This window comes from Salminus brasiliensis, chromosome 19 (assembly GCF_030463535.1).
Source record: "Salminus brasiliensis chromosome 19, fSalBra1.hap2, whole genome shotgun sequence".
Lineage (NCBI taxonomy): Eukaryota > Metazoa > Chordata > Actinopteri > Characiformes > Bryconidae > Salminus > Salminus brasiliensis.
Genome location: NC_132896.1, coordinates 23,600,980 through 23,619,288, shown reverse-complemented (window position 1 = coordinate 23,619,288; position 18,309 = coordinate 23,600,980). Strand labels below are relative to the sequence as shown.

The 18,309-nt window shown below is 37.2% G+C and overlaps 3 protein-coding genes across 8 annotated transcripts; 2 read left to right on the top strand and 1 right to left on the bottom strand.

The window, feature by feature from the left end:
* Positions 1-924: 924 nt before the first annotated feature.
* On the top strand, positions 925-2,604 carry LOC140540712 (uncharacterized protein C8orf48 homolog). Its single transcript, XM_072663127.1, has 4 exons — positions 925-1,269; positions 1,702-1,916; positions 2,212-2,364; positions 2,470-2,604. Exons 1-4 carry the CDS (start codon positions 1,263-1,265, stop codon positions 2,587-2,589), a joined length of 495 nt encoding a protein of 164 aa, XP_072519228.1. The 5' UTR covers positions 925-1,262; the 3' UTR covers positions 2,590-2,604.
* Positions 2,600-6,609, bottom strand: LOC140540711 (zinc finger C4H2 domain-containing protein-like). Its single transcript, XM_072663126.1, has 5 exons — positions 6,386-6,609; positions 5,202-5,373; positions 3,906-4,078; positions 3,600-3,762; positions 2,600-3,353 (listed from the first exon to the last, which is right to left on the bottom strand). Exons 1-5 carry the CDS (start codon positions 6,436-6,438, stop codon positions 3,240-3,242), a joined length of 675 nt encoding a protein of 224 aa, XP_072519227.1. The 5' UTR covers positions 6,439-6,609; the 3' UTR covers positions 2,600-3,239.
* A 285-nt stretch (positions 6,610-6,894) lies between these two features.
* msnb (moesin b) lies at positions 6,895-18,086 on the top strand. Of its 6 annotated transcripts, none has more exons than XM_072663122.1 (13): positions 6,895-7,035; positions 7,813-7,896; positions 8,056-8,151; positions 9,957-10,231; positions 10,336-10,419; positions 12,353-12,499; positions 12,598-12,694; positions 13,676-13,839; positions 14,539-14,669; positions 14,802-14,962; positions 15,070-15,162; positions 16,478-16,708; positions 17,530-18,086. In XM_072663122.1, the coding sequence occupies exons 1-13, from the start codon at positions 7,030-7,032 to the stop codon at positions 17,692-17,694; spliced, it is 1,734 nt and encodes a 577-aa protein (XP_072519223.1). In that variant the 5' UTR covers positions 6,895-7,029; the 3' UTR covers positions 17,695-18,086. The 6 variants fall into 6 exon arrangements, with proteins under 6 accessions (XP_072519223.1, XP_072519221.1, XP_072519222.1 ...); XM_072663120.1 differs by having other exon boundaries at positions 16,475-16,708; XM_072663121.1 differs by having other exon boundaries at positions 14,799-14,962.
* The last annotated feature ends 223 nt before the right edge of the window (positions 18,087-18,309 follow it).

Genomic DNA, 18,309 nt, shown 5'->3' with positions numbered 1-18,309 from the left:
TGGGCAGGGCGCCAGTCCATTGCAGAGTACTACGCACACCCATTCACTTAGTCACTCACACCTATGAGCAGTTTAGTATAGTCAAGTCACCTACCATTTGTTGTGGGAGGTGGGATGTGGAAGGAAACGGGAGTCCTCATTCATTTTATTTAGAAAAATATTTAATTATGTTATATAATAATAAAACAAATAACACAACATTATGTCCAATTATTTTATTATAATATTACAGCATACTTTACTAATACTAGTATGAGTACTATAGTGTGCTCTCAAAGTCTTACACCTCCTTGTATCACTAAACTACTAAATACATAAATTAGATGTTTAAACATATTTACATATTAGAATTTGTCCATCCATCCATCCATTTTCTTTTTCACTTTTTCCTGCTCAGGATCCAGAGCTTACCCAGAATAACTGGGCACAAGGCAGGAATATTCCTTGGACAGGGTGCCAGTCCATTGCAGGGTACCACATACAACAGACCGGAGCAAAAATATAACACCTGAATATTTTGAATAATAATGATAATGTTAAAGATGTAAAAAAAAAAAACACATGTCTATATAATGTTCTCTATTATCTCTATTATCATATGATGACTGTTGGATATTTAAATATTTTACTTAATTGTTTTTATATTTCATTTATATTATTTTCATCTAATATCTCATTCCAATTTCCAGACAGCAAAATGTTGTATTTTTGTTTATTGCAGATTTTTCTAATTACATTTCAGATTTACTACTGACACTTTTAAAGTAGCGTCAGAAACTAGGTCATTTTTTTGAGAGAAAAAGAACAGGTTTTAACATTTAACAATTTCAGTCACTTCAGTCACTGTCAACTGTGAAAACTCTTCCTTCCCTGCCGGCAGAGGGCAGACATTTAGCTAGCGCTATCTAACGGAAATTTTGAGGAGCATAAAAGAAGAGCACGTAAACATTGTATTAGCTACGTTACGTTTACATTTTCTGTTCATTATTAAATGACATGATGACATGTTTTCTTTATCTAAGCATTTGCGTTTAGAATAGCACCTAGCTCCTCGAACAAAATCTACAGTGTTGAGTTATTCTTAGTTTTAACGGTTTAAGTAAGTCTTCGCCGTAGTTCATTTAGCTAGCTGGAACGTAGCTAGAACTAGCGCTAAATTAGCGCTATCAGAAACCAATTTCTGCTACACGATTCTGGCAAAAACGACATTTTAATCCTACAGTTGTGTTTAAGACTGCTAAGTTACACATTATTAAGAAACCATGACAGGTGAGGTGACCCTACACAAGTGATATATTAGCTAATTGTACGCTAATAATTAGTTGGCTAGCTAACTGGATTGCTGAGCATCCATTCTTACTGTAGCTTAACTGCTAATCTACTTGTTTACAAGTAGTGGTAGCTAACGTTATTGCTAGCATTTGCTATCCCCTTAACCATGCGACCTTCGACAGTATCTTTATAAACATCTGATTTTATTTCATACTAGTGCTAGCTTGTTACATTTTCTGCCGTTTACTGCAATTGTGAATAAAATGTGTTAAAACGAACTGCGATAGCAGTTATAGGAACGTAGCTAATGATTGTATATCAGTTTTTCTTGACTTTTGCTTTTTAGGACTCAGTATTTCTACTACCACTGAGTGACAGTATTGGACAGAAAATGAAATTTTGAAAACACTTTTCTCCTGTATTTTTTAGGTCCCAGATGTCGGCAAGTGGATGGGGCAGTTGCTCTAAGGACCTACTGTAAGAAGCGGATTCAACATATTAAGCAACAAAGAGATTTACATGAATGTACCAAAGAGCACCGGAGTACATCCATCCAACCTGTAGAGCCCATTAGTGATCAAAGTGTGCCTGTGCGGTTTATGTGCACATTAAGGCTAAATACTTTTAGAGAGGAGATGAGAAGGGTAAGTAACCTCTAAGTTAATCCATTTGCAATGCTTGTGAATTAAACATATTCCTGTTCCTTTGTTATTACAATATTAGACAAACTAAGTGGCATGTTCAGTAGGACAAAATGGGGCTCAATGGTAAATAGGTGAAATAGTATATAGTTACTTTGACAAGTAACTGCAACTAGCAAGTTTTTTTTTTTCCTTTTTGTGCAATATAACCACAACTGGCATTACCAAAAGCTTTAGTGCTGTTATTACTGTACAAGATTTTTTATTATTGTATTATTAATGTGAAATTGATCAATAGGGGGCTGAGCAGGACTTCCATGAACCCTCCAGCTGCAGCGCCTGTCTGGATAAACAGGCTGACTTGGCCATGAACTTTTTTCTCAGGAAGAAGAGGAATCAACTTCAGGCCCAACTACTGCAGGAGAAAGTCCTGTCACATCTCTACAGTAAGGTAAGCAACAACACAATAAAGTGCATATTAAAGAAAATGTGATTGACTTGAGTTTGTGAGGTTCTGGTGCACCTCAGTGATTTTTGTTCAACCTGTGTGTTTTAGGACACGGTTTGCTTGCTTGGGGAAATGCTGAAAGATATGCCTAAGCCATCAGATGACCCTTGTGAAATCTGGCAAAGACTAATGTCAACTGAAAGACCGACATTACATGACAAAAAATAAAAGGCTTCAGTTGTATCTCTACTGACATTTCATTTTTTATTCAACATATGAGTTTGTCAGTTAAGCGCACTGTACATCACATGACAAAACATTAAAAAAGGGTGATTAAAAAATACATTAAACACTTCATGAAAGACTTGAAAGTAAAATTTAGATTAATCAGATCAAACTAGTTCATAAAAAGCTGTACTGCCACAGTGGCCCTAAACACAAGTCACAAAAGATGATTTCTAAAATATTAAACCAACATGCACATGATAAAAAATACAAGGTTGACATTAGCATAATCAATATTCAAGTTGATAAATGAACGCTACCAATAAAATATGAGTCTGATGACAAGTTATGGAATTGCTACTTGGCGCTTTCACATAATTATGCATGCTGATTGATGATGCAAAATGTATACAGCACAAAACTATATTTCCCTTAGCAACATGTAAAAACAATTTAGGTATGAATGTCAAGATGTAAACCTAACAATAATGTTATTTATTATTGCATTAATGAGCTTATCCAAACAGAGTTACATCAATTTGATATTAAATTCAAATCAAGTACACTTAATAAAGCACAACACAAAAAGAATTCAGGTATGCGACTAGTTTAAATGCAAAGTGATTCTAATGGGTGCAAATGTCCTATTACATTTATTCATCTGGCTTCCTCTTGGGTTTCTTTGGGTTTCTGGATCGGCTCTTCGCCTTACACAGGGGACAGATGGGTGCGTTGCGATGTATTTGCTGGTGACAGGACAGGCATGCCTGCAGACAATAGTTTTTATTAATCAATAAAAACATTAATTCGCTGCATTTATTACTGACCAGTGTTTACAAATTTACTATAATAATAATACTGTAATGTAGGACTCCAAGGCTATGCATTGTATGTAATTTTATTGTTGGACCTTTTTATAAAGATTAACTAAAAAAAAGGTGTAGTAAAAATATAGTGTATATGACTAGTAAATAATATAGTGATAGTGACAACCACATATTAAAAATGCTGACCTTCATAGGTGGAGGCTGCTGTCTGAAGGTGGCTGGCTGCCGGGAATCTTGTTTTCTCGCGACCTGAAGCTGCTGAGCAGCGGCTGCAGCTGCTGCTAACGACTCCGGAATGATGGGCTCATGCGGCTCTTTCTGCCATTCGGCCTTCTGTTTTTCAAAGTAACTGGATAGGAAAACAAAAGCGGACTGCACGCTTGAGGTCTTTTCTATCTAAAACACATGCAGCAGAGTTGACTTTGGCCCTGCAATATAAAGATACATGATTGAGTTTGAAAAACGGCTCATTCAGTTTGACAAATGACTCACTCTAATGAGAGCCTCTCCTCCTCTTCATTAAGGTTGGGTAGCCTGTTTAGCCCAAGAGTCATCCTCAGAGCGTCAACGTGTTCCTTCAGGGGCTTGTATTCGTCATGCAGGCGGCGTGTGGTCTCCAACAGCTTGTTCAGATCATTTTCAGACTGTTTGATAGTGCTCTCCATCTTGTGGTCAAAAAATTAAGATAACTTCACTCATATAAACAGCACCCACACATCAATTTAGGCATCATTACAAGCTGTTTTATGAGGATAGCATGTCAAGACTGGTTGTCTGGATTAAAAGGTCCATTTTTAGCATACAACCAAACCTCAAATATTTCAAGACAAATCCAACTATCATAAATCAAGACCTTCCTGATGTAGTCAGGCTTCACAAAGCTGGAATGTAATCCACAATGTATGGTATTTTTGGTATATTCCTTATCTTTAGAAAGGTTCAATAATTAAATGGGTCCTTGTGAAATATAAGGAATATGTTCTGTTAAGTAAAAATTCAAACCCACCAGAAATATTGTTTTTGTGTCTCATTTGTTGTTCACCAATTTTCTGGTACCACTTTTGGCAGTAGTGAAGAGAGTTGCAGCCACAGTACAAATATATATATTTTGGGCCAGTTAACTTCACATAAATACACATATTGTATGTCTCCTAATGTAGACATTTTTTAGTTGCAAAACCCATAACCACTCAGTCCGGAGATCAGTCATTGCAAACTATGCGCAAGTTTTGCCAATCCTTTTGCTCAAGTACTGAAGCAGTGCACACATTTTAGTGTTTCTCTGATCTTAAATTCAAGAGGGGTATGTTAGGTGATGAGAATAGAAAACACTGAACTCTTTTGGGAAACACAGCTATATTGTTTTTCTTTCCTAGAAGCGACCTTCAGCTAACAACACAATATTCATAATTCAACTTCCTATCATTACCAGTTATTTACATTCTGTTACATTCTGTTACTACAACATGGCTTGTGTATTTCCCAGGTTTCTAGCTATGTGCTCTAATTATAATTTTTCCTCCCCTGAAACACATGCACATTTCATCCCAAGATAATTAAAAGTGTACTCTGGTGCTTGTCAGTATAAAAACCAGACACACAATGTTGAGTGCACGAAGTGCACAGGCTACTCCAGCCAAATTCCATAACGGCAGATGATTTAGCACAGTGGCCTGAAGCATACACTTCATCACATCTCTTAAAAAGTCAAGAGAAAGGCCTTGCTGGAAAATGTTCAAATCTGAGAGAGCTCAAATAAGAAGAGCACTACTAAGTCTGGCCACCCACCACATTGATGTCAGCGTGAATGAGGCGCAGCTCCTCCACATGGGCCATCTTCTCCTGCAGGAGCAGGTCCATTTCCTGCTTGTACTCCCTCAGGTGTTTCTCCTCACATTCCAGGGCTTCAAACTCACTCTTCAGGCGAGATTTGATCTTCTGCATCTGAAGAGTTTTGTTCCTAAACCATATGTTGCAACATTGGGGTTTAGATATTTACATGGAGTCTGAAAACAAACACATCTAGTGGCACTGTAATACAGACAGATTCTTTGTCACTGTTCAAGATACAAGGCAATGAAATGCAGTGAGTATCTACCAGTAGTGCAAATAATAGCACAAAAAAGAACAAGTGCAAAATGTGCAATAAATATATGACACGTCTGTAAGGGATAAACATTTTTATTATTTTATTTTAAAAATATGTACGATTTTGTATATTTAGATAGATGTACAAATTTGTATGAAAATTATAGCTAGTGTGGAGTATCACTGTACAATCTGTTTAGCTACAGGATAAATATGCACCTATCTAGCTAACTCACACCGCTGTATATGTTTTGCTTATAGCTAAATAAAAGGTTATATTTATCGTAAATAGTTCATTTTTGGCTGTATTTATATGTTGTTATTATAGAATTCGTCCTTGTAGCTAGCTAGATATATACTGACAGTGCAAAATAATAAAAACAAATCTTTTAACTGTAGCAGCGTCACACAAATGATTTAGTTTTAGTTATAGCTATCTAGTGCTTTTGGTCAACTAGTCTTGGCTTCCACAAAACACTTTCTCTAGTCACACTAGTCAGCTATGCTATATTCTGTAACGGAATGCAAATGGTATGATACTTGGTTCAGGTGAACAATTGCTACTGTGCTAATGCTAGTCGTTTTCGCTAGCCAGCTCCTTTGTTCGGCAAAGAAATAACCGCTACCAGGCGTTAGCTGACTGTATCAACAGTCGGTGACTTATCTGGTAAGCGCAGATAATAATCAGGACCATTCGGAAATAAATGGAGACAAAACAAACAGTACTGTCTATAAACCCACTGCTCTGCCCACAGATACGCTACTGTCTCCTGTGGCTGGCTTATTAAAACAATCTGAAATCCAAATGCGCGAAATAGCCAGCCTGCAGCTAGTGAGCTAAACCTCTGGCTATCACTGAATGACCACTGAGGAAGACACGTTACCTTATTTCCAGAATATTTTCTAATTTGCACATTATTTCTTGCTCGTCGGTCATGGTCTGGCTTTGCTGTCTGTGGGTTTCCGCGTCAATTCCTTATTCGACGGATTGCTAAATCAATCCCAAATCACCGTGTAGCTAAAAAAATAAAATGTTATTGTGACAAGCGACGGCAGACTGTACACGTCTGCGCATGCGCCAGCCAGCAACCCCGCAGGCCAAGTCTAACTGAGGTTTAAATGCAGCTAAACAGGGCGAATGTTTTTCTTTTTCTTTAAAAAGTAAATATGGCATAAAGTTTCTGAACATTCATCCATTCAGCCCGCTGACAAAGATTTAGGTTGTTAAAATGAAACAGAGGCTAAGCAGTATTGGCAGCGCAGAACAAAAACAAATCAGAGCAGTACCAGAATGCACAGATAATATAACTGGAGAACGTAAGCAGAACTGTTCACAATCACAATCTGAGTGAGATTCCAGAGCTGCCTTTGGATTAGAGGGTTGAAAAGGCCCTTTAACTGCACAAAGGACTGGTTTAATTAACGGTAATCCTGGTAAATATCGCAAGTCCTTTCATATGACTTGGGAGCAGGCTACTGCAAGGGACCAAGGTTAGAACAACGTGGAATAATTCAAAAATAAAGAAAAATGTCTGTAAGTATTGCTGTTGCCAGTGTTTCTAATTGTACTGGGTTATAGCCTACCTTTAGGCTGTTTTTATTTAATTTTTTTTTACTGCTGATATGTGTTTGTTTAGTTTGGATTGAATTGCATTTACATGGCTAATGTAACAGTATTCATTTTTTGCACTGTAGAATAGTGTTGATTAGTGTGACCTTTGAATGCATTAATTACGATGTTCAGTATATATATATTTGCTGTTGAATAATGCAAAAAAAGAAAGTAGAAATGTAGATGTCATTTAGTGCTGAATGTTTTTCTAGTGCTTTTAGAGTGTTCCTTTCACCAGGAAAGTCTATATCAGATCTTGAAAATAAAGTACTGGTATCTAAAGTACAGTACTTCCTTTTTTAAGCCTTTTTAGATTTGGTTGGTTTTCTTTCAGTGGTTGCACATGCTCTTTGTAGGTGGTTCTCTATTTTGAGTGCAGCTGAATGATTCTTAATTTTGAAATACACGACCATCTAGCAATACTGTAGAAACCTCTAACCATATTATTGAAGTTATTTGTTCAAACAACTCCTGATAATCGTGAAATGTCTGACTCACTGTATTTTGTAGGTTAAAGCTGGTTTTATAGGCAAAGTTTCAGAATGCAGCAATTCATTGTGTTTATGTCTTGACGTTTTTATGCTCTTTAGCCATAATTCATAATCAGCCGCATAACTGTAAATGTGGTGCGACCAAACAAATCAATGGATGTAATTAAGCTCTACGCTGTGTTTTATGCAACTGACTTTTTATCCGCAGATAAATGTGCGAGTGACCACAATGGATGCTGAGCTGGAGTTTGCTATCCAGCCCAGCACAACTGGCAAACAGCTTTTCGACCAAGTATGTATCTGAAATAGGAAAAACATGTGGGGGACATTAGACATTTGCTACAGGACAATCTGCTAAACAGCAAAGCTTTGATCAAAATGTAAGAGCTAAAGTCAAAGAGCATTCATTGACATTATGGTACATATGAACTTTGTGCTTTCTCCTTTGAAGATAGTAAAGACAATTGGACTAAGGGAGACATGGTTCTTTGGGCTGCAGTACCAGGACAGCAAGGGCTTCTCCACATGGCTGAAACTCAACAAGCGGGTCAGTCCTGCATTTGCCATTTATCACTCTATTGGCCTGCATATGGCATTTATCACTCTTGAGTTGCTTGAGTTGATTTAAATTGATTCTCCACCTGCACAGACAGAACAAACCATTACTACAAGGTCAAGGCTACGTATTCAAACCATTACAAAAATATAAATATTGCAGATAAATGTGCTGACATGTTACAGAATTTAGAATTTTTGCTATAGTGCCTACACTGACTGGCGATACTTGTACATTCACTCATTGTTGGCAGTTGTTTTATATGTTCTCCACTAAATTATTTTACTGACAGTGGAACAGTTGCTTTAGAATTTTTTGAGATCTTTTTAAAACCCTACAATGTCTCTGAGGTTAAAATAAGACAGGCTCCCTCAAACTCCAATGTTCTAATCATCTGCAGCACCTGATTGTAATTTTAGGACTTTTAAATGGTAATACATATGAGGGGTGTCCTAACTCTTTCCTCATTATAACATTGTATTTCTATGAATTACATTTTACAGTTATTATTTCACATGACCGTATACACCATTTATAGATTATTTACTGCAGCACATGGGAACGCAGTGGGTCCACCACTGCCCAGATATTATTTGGGGGGGTGGGTGGGTCTAGGGGGGGGTGTCTGCAGTGACACACATATGGCAGTGTCATGTTAGTGTATCAGTGTATCAGTCACATCAGTGTTGCCAGGAATTTTAAATCACTGCTGGATTTAACTGCTGGGTTGTGAATAGTCTACCAAACAAAATATTGAGCCAAGAGTTTTCCTGGGATCAGAAACTGACCACCGATGAACAGAACAGGCTACATAGAGATGACCACAAATACCACATGGAAAAAGATTACTGTTTATTATGTAGTCTATAACACTGCTATGTGCTATGTGTATCAGCAAGATTGGTGCGTCTAATAAAGTTGCCAGTGTGTAAATGCCAGCAAAGCTGCTTCATCTAAATCATACCATAACAACCATCCATTAACATGCCACTGCTGTGGTGAGAATGATCCACCATCCAGATAATCAGTTACGATTGATGGATGGAGTAGAGGGTGGTTGCAAATTGTATAAGAACTGATGGGATGAAGTTAGGATATATATATATTTTTTTTAAATAGGACTTAAATAATTAAACATATTATGCCCAGTCTGAAATGAATCATGTACCGGTCTGATGATATTCACAATATGCTCATAAAAACACATTGTGATGTAATTTATTGTAATAATGACATAATATCAAATTACCCACTCCTTCCTGTATGGTAGGTATGCCTGATGGAGATATTGTACACTGTATAGACAAAAGTACTGGGACACCTGCTCTGATTAATACATTCTGCTACTCTGCAAATACACACAGAGCTTGTCTAGTCCCTGTGTAGAATCACTGCTAATAGAATAGGACTCTTTGGAACAGATGAACATGGACCTATTGACCAAATCCAGGTGAGGGCTGAAATTGAACTGTGGAGCAGTGGAACTGTGTTCTCTGGAATGAAGGTGCTCCATCAAATACGGGAGTTGGGTATGAGGTAGAGTTGTGATCATTTAACATCCTGACCTCACTAACTCTATGGTCACTGAATACAACCAAAACCTCACAGCAATGCTCCAAAATCTAGTAGAAACCCTTCCGTGGAGAGACAGTGACTCCAGCAAAAGCAGGATAAACTTTTTTTAATGCCCTTGATTTCAGAAGAAACTATGACCAGGTGTCCCAATACCTTTGATGGATGCACTATATGTAGTATATTATTCTTTTAATTGTTATTCATTTCTAACATTATCACAGGTAACAGCACAAGATGTGAGGAAGGAGAACCCACTGCTGATCAAATTCCGAGCAAAGTTTTACCCAGAAGATGTGGCTGAAGAACTGATCCAGGAAGCCACGCAGAGACTCTTTTTCTTGCAGGTCAAGGAGGGAATCCTGAACGATGACATTTACTGCCCCCCGGAAACCGCTGTGCTGCTTGCCTCCTACTCTGTGCAGACTAAACATGGCGACTACAACAGAGACTACCATGTGCCTGGATATCTGTGCCATGACAAACTGCTGCCTCAGAGGTGTTAGCCATATCTTCAGACTCTTACTTGAAGCCTAGTGTTTTTGCTAGGCTGCAGTTTTATATGTATAATGTCATATGTCATATGTCATTGTATTTGGTCAGAGTACTGGAGCAGCATAAGCTGACTAAAGAGCAATGGGAAGAGAAGATTCGGGCATGGCATGAAAAACACAAGAGGCTGCCCAGGTACTGTAAATTTAATCAATACATAACGCACATACAAACTCATGCTTTTTGATCTACATTAGCCCTACATCCCTTTATTCTTTGAGGCCTTTTTTTCCCAATATTCCATGTATGCAGTATGAGTTACACTTCAGTTCAGGCCATAATGTCAAAACAAGAAAAAAAAACAACTCTTGCTAAGAACAATGCTAATTTCTAATTAACTCTATAGTAATAGCATGTTAACACTAAGCTAACACTTACACAAGTTAATGTTTTAGGCCAGCATTGAAGCCTGTAAAAAGATATACTATAAATAATTTTTGAAAGCTTAATAGACATTATAGTTTTATATTTTAGTGAGGCTGGGCATAGAAATGCATGTGTGAACACTGTCACAATATTGTAATGACTAGTGGGAAAACCGACTTTCCAAGTTGTAGGAGTGCCAATAATAGATAGCAAATGTTACTTACTTATTGTGTCATATGCTATCTAGTTAGATAGTAAAAGCATTTTTGAAGTAGGGACTTCTGAGGAGGGCTTGAATCATAACAACTGACTGAAATCTGATTAGTTTTGAGATCAAACTTGCAGTCAGTAAAGGACTCACAAAATTAGTGCTACCCATCAAAATTTGATTTCACTGTAACATTCCAATTATGTTGGTATTTAATCCAATGTGAAAGGCATTTTGTCCAGCTCCTGATGGCACAACCATTGGGAGAGTTCATTCTCAGAAGGTCTACAAGGCCTTTGTCACTGCTTAGATCCTAAATAGAGTGCTAAAGTGAACAAATATCACACCTCACGTGTTCCAGTTCTTGGAAACATAACAAAAAGCAACAGGTATTAGCTGACTGCCAAATAAATTAAATACACATTTTTTTCTGTTAAAAAGGTAACAGGTTTCCTGCATCCTGTTAATGGAAGTTTTTTGTGTCATCAAAGATTTTTCTGTGAAAAATAATCTCAGTGCTTTTACATATGTGACAGTTTTATTCAGTACTGGATAAATCACCTGGCCAGTGAACAAGTGGGTGTGGTGTGAGGTTTTATAGGAACTACATATTTAATTGTGATACATATTTAATGCAAAACCACTTGCATAGTAGCCATAGTGCAAAATGCTCATCAGATTAATACTCTCCCCTCAGTGGTATTAATTTTTACAAGCAGTTGCCATTCTCAGAATTACCAGGCTTAGTAAAACCATGCTGTGGGTCCATTTGACAATGTATTTGAATTTCCCTTTTTTTACCCTTGAGATGCAACCCTAATAGCATTTTTTTATGGGAAACCCACAGTTTACTCATTTAAAGGACCTAATCCTCCACAGATCCAGTTAGTTGATCAGGTATCTGAATCAGATATGTTAAAGTGGATTACTGAACTGTGAGTCACAGAGTTTCCACCCTAGTGAAATAATATGAGCTCCATTAATGACAAGTCAGTGTCCTGGTCTGGTACACATGAACTCATATACACTCACTGATCACTTAAAAAACATAAACGTCCACCGCTTTTAGAGATTATATCCCAGCTTCCATGCAGATCTTGCGTTTGTTATCTTCTAACCTTTCATCAGTGGTCAGCCTAAATATTTTTGGGTGGATATTTTTGGATGACCCAAATTAAGTGTGTAAAAATGCCCTCCAGCATCACTGTTTCTGATGCACTTGTGCAAGTTGACGGTGGACTTGTGGTCAGAAACTGAGCAACAATAAAGCATGACTGGTAGATGCATTACAACAGGTATCTACAGTGTGTGGTTGTATGAGGCACATGGATCTAATAAAGTGGAGGCTGAGTGTGTATTTTTGCCTTTGCCCAGGAATGCCAGCCACTTTACCACTCTCTATTAACTCTAGTTGCTTAAATCTTTAATACATTACACTGTGTTAAATTGTTGTCCCATAAGACTAAAACTTTCTTCTTTCTCTTCATATTTTAGAGAGGAGGCTATGGTCGAATATCTGAAAATTGCCCAGGATCTGGATATGTATGGGGTAAACTATTTCAGCATCAAGAACAAAAAAGGATCAGAATTATGGTTGGGAGTTGATGCTTTGGGACTCAACATATATGAACGTTCAGACAAGTAAGGTCACATAGCACTATACATATATGAGACATCCTGAGTGTTCCCTGTCCTTACTGATAATGTGACCACAAGTGCTTGTTTGTGTTTTTAAACAGGTTAACCCCTAAAATTGGATTCCCATGGAGTGAGATCCGCAACATTTCTTTCAATGACAAGAAGTTTGTCATTAAACCGATTGACAAAAAGTCCCCAGTACGTAATTATGACCAAATGAATGCTGTATTAATGTATTGATGTATTGATAACTGATCACACTGGTTTTGCCCACACAAAGTGATTACAGCATGTTGCAGTACTTTTACTAAATTGTATCAATTTAGATTCATAAACCTAGGAGGAGTGGGCACAACATAACTTTTTTATTTGTTGCAAAAATTAAATTATTAAATTATTTGAACATTTTGAAAATAGTCTCAAGCAACTCTCAGGTCTCTGCTTCAAAGTAAATTGGAACATTTGTTTCCAGTCTCAACTATTTATGAATAATTCAGCCGAAAGCAAAATGTGTGTTAATGTTACATTTAACCTCAAAGGCGAGGTTAATTGTTACAGGCTGAAGGGGTTGTTGTACCAGTTGCTAACAGGTCTTGTAAATTGGCAAGCAAAATTAATTTAATACAGTTGAATGCAGTTTGTTGCAGAATAGCTTTTAAATACATACAAAATACTTTCAAATATTTGCATAAAAATAAATAAAATATAAAAACATATATTTGATCCTAAAGTAAAAACATAAAAAATCAGTGTAATAAAAATGAAATATCTATAGATTTTTGAAAAATCTATGCATAAATATCTGTATGCAAACAATTGACTTTTCTGAATGTAAACAGGGGACAAATGGAGTTGTCTCATTGTGACACTCACCTCTCACTGTGAGTCATTTATAAGGTTCAAAACGGTTCTGTATTAGAAATAGCATGAGATTAAAATAATACCAGTGTGAATATCTGTATACACACAGATGAGTGACAACTGTCATGATGAAAATACTTACGTTTACAGGTCTTCAGGGTGATTCTTGTTCAAATTCTAATATAACATTGCTGTTAGAACGTGATAAGACTACTGTGCTGAAAACTATACTAAGCTAAAGTAATCTCTAACAGGCTTAATGTGGTCTCTGAAATATTTTCACACACATGTGGTAGATGGTATCTCTGTTCAAAACAGGACTTTGTGTTCTATGCACACCGCCTGCGCATCAACAAGCGCATCCTGGCTCTGTGCATGGGAAACCATGACTTGTACATGCGCCGCCGTAAGCCCGACACCATTGAGGTGCAACAGATGAAAGCCCAAGCCAGAGAGGAGAAGAACAAGAGGCAACAAGAGAGGTGACAGGAATAACAGCTGTTCTATTCACTTTCACAGAGTGACAGAAATAGGGCACACTTCTAAGAGTGATGTTTCTGTTCATCCTAAGGGTGTATTCACAACAGGTGGTGTTTAACGCTCTAGGTTTCTTTGTGCTTCCACCTCCTGAGGCTTTTTTATTCGATATCTTAACAGTGGTGAGCTGTGACTATTAGAGTGACATTTAGACTATTAGGCCTTCAGTTTGGTCCATAAATGTCAAAACTCAAAACTTTTGTTAGCCCCCATGGAATTCTAGCTGTATGTCACCAAATTACCAGGAATACACACTAAAGTCTGTGAAAAACATAATTTATTTGAAGCCTTTAATTTAACAGGAGAAAAAAATCCAGATTGGTCCATTTTCCATTTCCTATTGAACAATCTAACCCAAACAAAATAACTAAATAAGAAGAGTACTGGAGTACTCAAAAAGTTTAAATAGGAATCTACTACAGAAATGCTAAAAATTACAAACGTTTTTCTCAGAAATCATTAGGCATAGAAAGCCCTGAGGGTAACTCACAAGTATCTACACAAAAAAACAAGACCAAATTGATGCAGTATATTAAGTTACAAGGTCAGAAGTCACAGAAGCCTGTTAATGGTTTGGGGTTATGGAAAATTACACTTGCTTTCAAATCACCTTTAAAGCTGTTAATCCTGTCATTTTGGTTTAGAGCCCTACTGGAAAATGAGAAAAAGAAGCGAGAAAATGCTGAGAAGGAGACTGAGAAGATTGCCAAGGAAACCATGGAGCTCATGGAGAGACTGAGACAAATTGAGGAGCAGACCAAGAAGGCTCAAGAGGGTTAGAAATTGAAACAGCAACATTCTTAGGGCCCCCCTCCCCACAAATAATTTTCAACTTTGCAAAATTTTAATTTGTTGTGTTGTAGGTGTTTGTTATGTAAATCTAGTTGTGCTGTACTTGCTAAAGCAGAACTAGAAGAGCAGACTAAGAGGGCCCTGGAGCTGGAGAAGGAGAGGAAGTTTGCCCAGGAGGAGGCGGAGAGGTTGGAAAAGGACCGCAGGCTGGCGGAGGAGGCTAAAGCTGCGCTGCTCCAGCAGTCTCAGAACCAAATGAAGAACCAAGAAAATCTGGTACAAAAGTCAATGATTCAGATTATATCACAGTGTAAGCAACTAGTAACCCACAGCTATACAGCATGTCAAAGATTTCATCTGGCATTTTATTTTCCTATTTAAAGGCCACAGAGTTAGCTGTTCTAACATCCAAGATCACTTTGTTGGAAGATGCCAAGAAGAAGAAAGAGGATGAGGCTAGAAAGTGGCAGAAAAGGGTGAGAGTAATCTTAATTAGAATTATCAGACATAAAACAGCAAAATCGCAAACAAATTAGTGTTTTTCTCATATTTGCTGACAAATATGTTCAAGCACGCTAGACATTTAAGGTGTGACATATGACTATACGATATGACTATATGCCCCAATAGTCTTTTGTTAGTATACTGTAGGTATAGTGACCAACTGCTGCATGTACCACTCCACCCTATATTCATTTTAAAATAAAGTAATAAGCCAGTTAGTGTTAGTAATAAAGTTTGTATTAATAATCACAATAAACCATTTTTCCACAAAGAAACAAAGTAGGTTTAGAGCGTGCTGTTTTTGCCAAGCTGCTGACTGCTGAAAGTTGACAGTAACTCTATTATATTACAGTAATTTAATGAAAATCTTTTGTCATATAATAATGAAAATATCATAATATAAAAGTGTTTGAGAAACCTTCGCCTTACAGGTGGTTTTTGCTTGCCACGTTACTACCACAACTATGATTATATTTTCCATGAGCATGTCTATATAGCAAGTCTTTTGGTAGGACCAAGCCATCAGTGTTGTGCACTGCTTTTGCCAGACTGGAGCAGAATCTCAAATGACTCCCTACTCCCTATGTAGGTTATAACACACAGTGCATTTGCCCCTTCCTGATTTCTTCAATTTTTTCATATTAATCACATTTCATTAAGAGAGAGTTATTGAACATCTCAGAAATTGCTGACATGGCTGTTAGATTCAGCTCACAGCCTACCAGTGGGGAACTAGAGAGGTAGCAACAACATTACTGTTGGGTATCACATGATTCAAAAACGGAGCAAAAAAAGATTATACTAAAGATTTATTATACTACAGAATCCAGTATCTGGTCATAGGTTTGGCTATATTGAGTTTTTTACCGTAGTTGTGAATGTGTCTCATGCATCATATTTGTAACCATTTCATATAATCATTTGTGAGAGCATAATTATGTTATAAAAATGTTATGGAGCATATTTGGAGCATTTAAAATATTCTGATGTTTGGTTCTATGAAAAGTTCTGACTCAGTATGTGTCTCTAGAATGAATAACACTTTTCCTTTAAAAAGTGGTTTAAAAGAGATTCCAAGCAGTGTAGCTATCCAAGGCTTAGCCCTGTTGTCAGCAGATCTTAAGGTAAAATCTCAATGCCAAAATCTCAAGAGAGCATAATTGGCTATGCTTTACTGGATGTAGCACTGCATTCAGTTTTACAGCATTTGGTTTGTGCATTGTTTCTGTTCCATGCTTACCAAAACAACTAAACCTCCCATCAAAATGTCTTGTCATGCCTCAGCAGGCTGTCATGGTCGGGGTGGACTTGGAGAAAACAAAGGAAGTGTTGAAGAGTAAGATAGTGGGAGTCCACATCCAGGCAGGGTCTCATCCAGAGAGCGACCATGATGAAAATGATGAAAGCAGTGCTGAAGCCAGTGCAGAGCTAACATCCGCTGGAACGTACCAGGATCGGAGTGAGGAGCAGCGCATGACAGAGACTGAGAAGAACGAACATTTGCAGAAACGTCTGCTGGTGAGTATGGTGATGAATGGCAGTTCACACTTAAGAGAGTAGATGACTTTTTTACTTAAGAGAGTAGATAACTGTTTAGTAAATATGAGTAAAAATCGATGTAGATATTAGCGTTAGAACAGATTTAAAAAATTGTAACACTGGAAAGAGACGATTTTGAAAAGAAAATAATTTGTCTGATATTAAAAATATTTCTTGGTCTATTACTTATTAAATATTTTCAATTACAAAAATGATCAGTTTTGTTTTGACAGTGATTGGCCACAAGGCTGGGCAAATCAAGACAAATGCTCTCACCTTAAGCGAGTCACAAACTGCACACCAGAACTTCACTGAACTTCTATACTGAGGCAAAAAATATTTCAAAGACACTTATCTATCATCAGCCAAACACTTATCTGTCATCAGTCACTTGGTGAAATATATCAGGCAGCAAGTAAACAGTCAGTTCTTGAAGATGATGTGTTAAAAGCAGAAAAAACGAGCAAGCATAAGGATCTGAGTCACTTTGACAAGAGACAAACTGTAATATCTCCAAAACATCAGGCAAGATTGTGGGTTTTTTCTGGAATGCAGTGGTCAGTACCCACCAAAAGTGTTTCAAGAAAGGTCAACCGCTGACCATTTTAATGTTATGGCTGATTGGTGAATGTGGCCCTTGCTAAGCTTGTATTTATACTAGTCTGCTGCAATCATGGCTTTAAAATCCCTTTTCTTAGGACTCAGTAAACTGGACCCATAACCATAACAAGCTGTCGGAACTAGTGGTACGTTTCATGGTCTTACATGAAATTCTCTCTGTATATTTCTTGTTTTCCCAGGCTCTAAGCTCAGAGTTGGCTGATGCTCGTGATGAGAGCAAGAAGACGGAGAATGACCTGATTCATGCAGAGAATGTGCGGTTAGGCAGGGACAAATATAAGACATTGCGCCAAATTCGGCAAGGAAACACAAAGCAGCGCATTGACGAGTTTGAATCCATGTGATTTTTTTTTTGTGATGAAAGCTGGGGAATTACCCTGTCAGATTCAATCAGTATCTACACACAAATAATCACTAAAATATTGAGAAGTAAGATTAAGCTGTTTCTTTAGATGTTCAATGTGAGGTTATGCTGAACAAGTAATAATTAAAATGCTTAGAAATATAAGGGCTGGTTTCCTGACCTAGATAAAATATTTTATTGGATTATCATTTTAATAATACTGAACATTAGAATCCTTCCAAATCCAGGGCTAGGCCAAATCTATGCCCAATAAAACATACCATTAAAAGGAGTAAATAGACACGAACAAAATGAAAAATGTGTATGTGGGCCTAGTTGGCACAATCTGAAAATGAACCGATCAAAGGCAGGCCTTCATACTATATATTAAATTACAGAATGAGCAAAAGATGTAATCCTCTGAAGTTAATCAAATAAAAGTGTTTGATTGCATGATATCTTGTCTGTAGCTTGTTTATAGCAATTGATAAAATAGTGGTGTGCGTAATATGTCAACACTGTTTCAAAGGAATCATTATAATTTGAAAAGGAGTTGTAAGACATTGTGTTCCAACTGGAACAGAAATCTGACCTACTTCAGCTACAACTAGCTAGT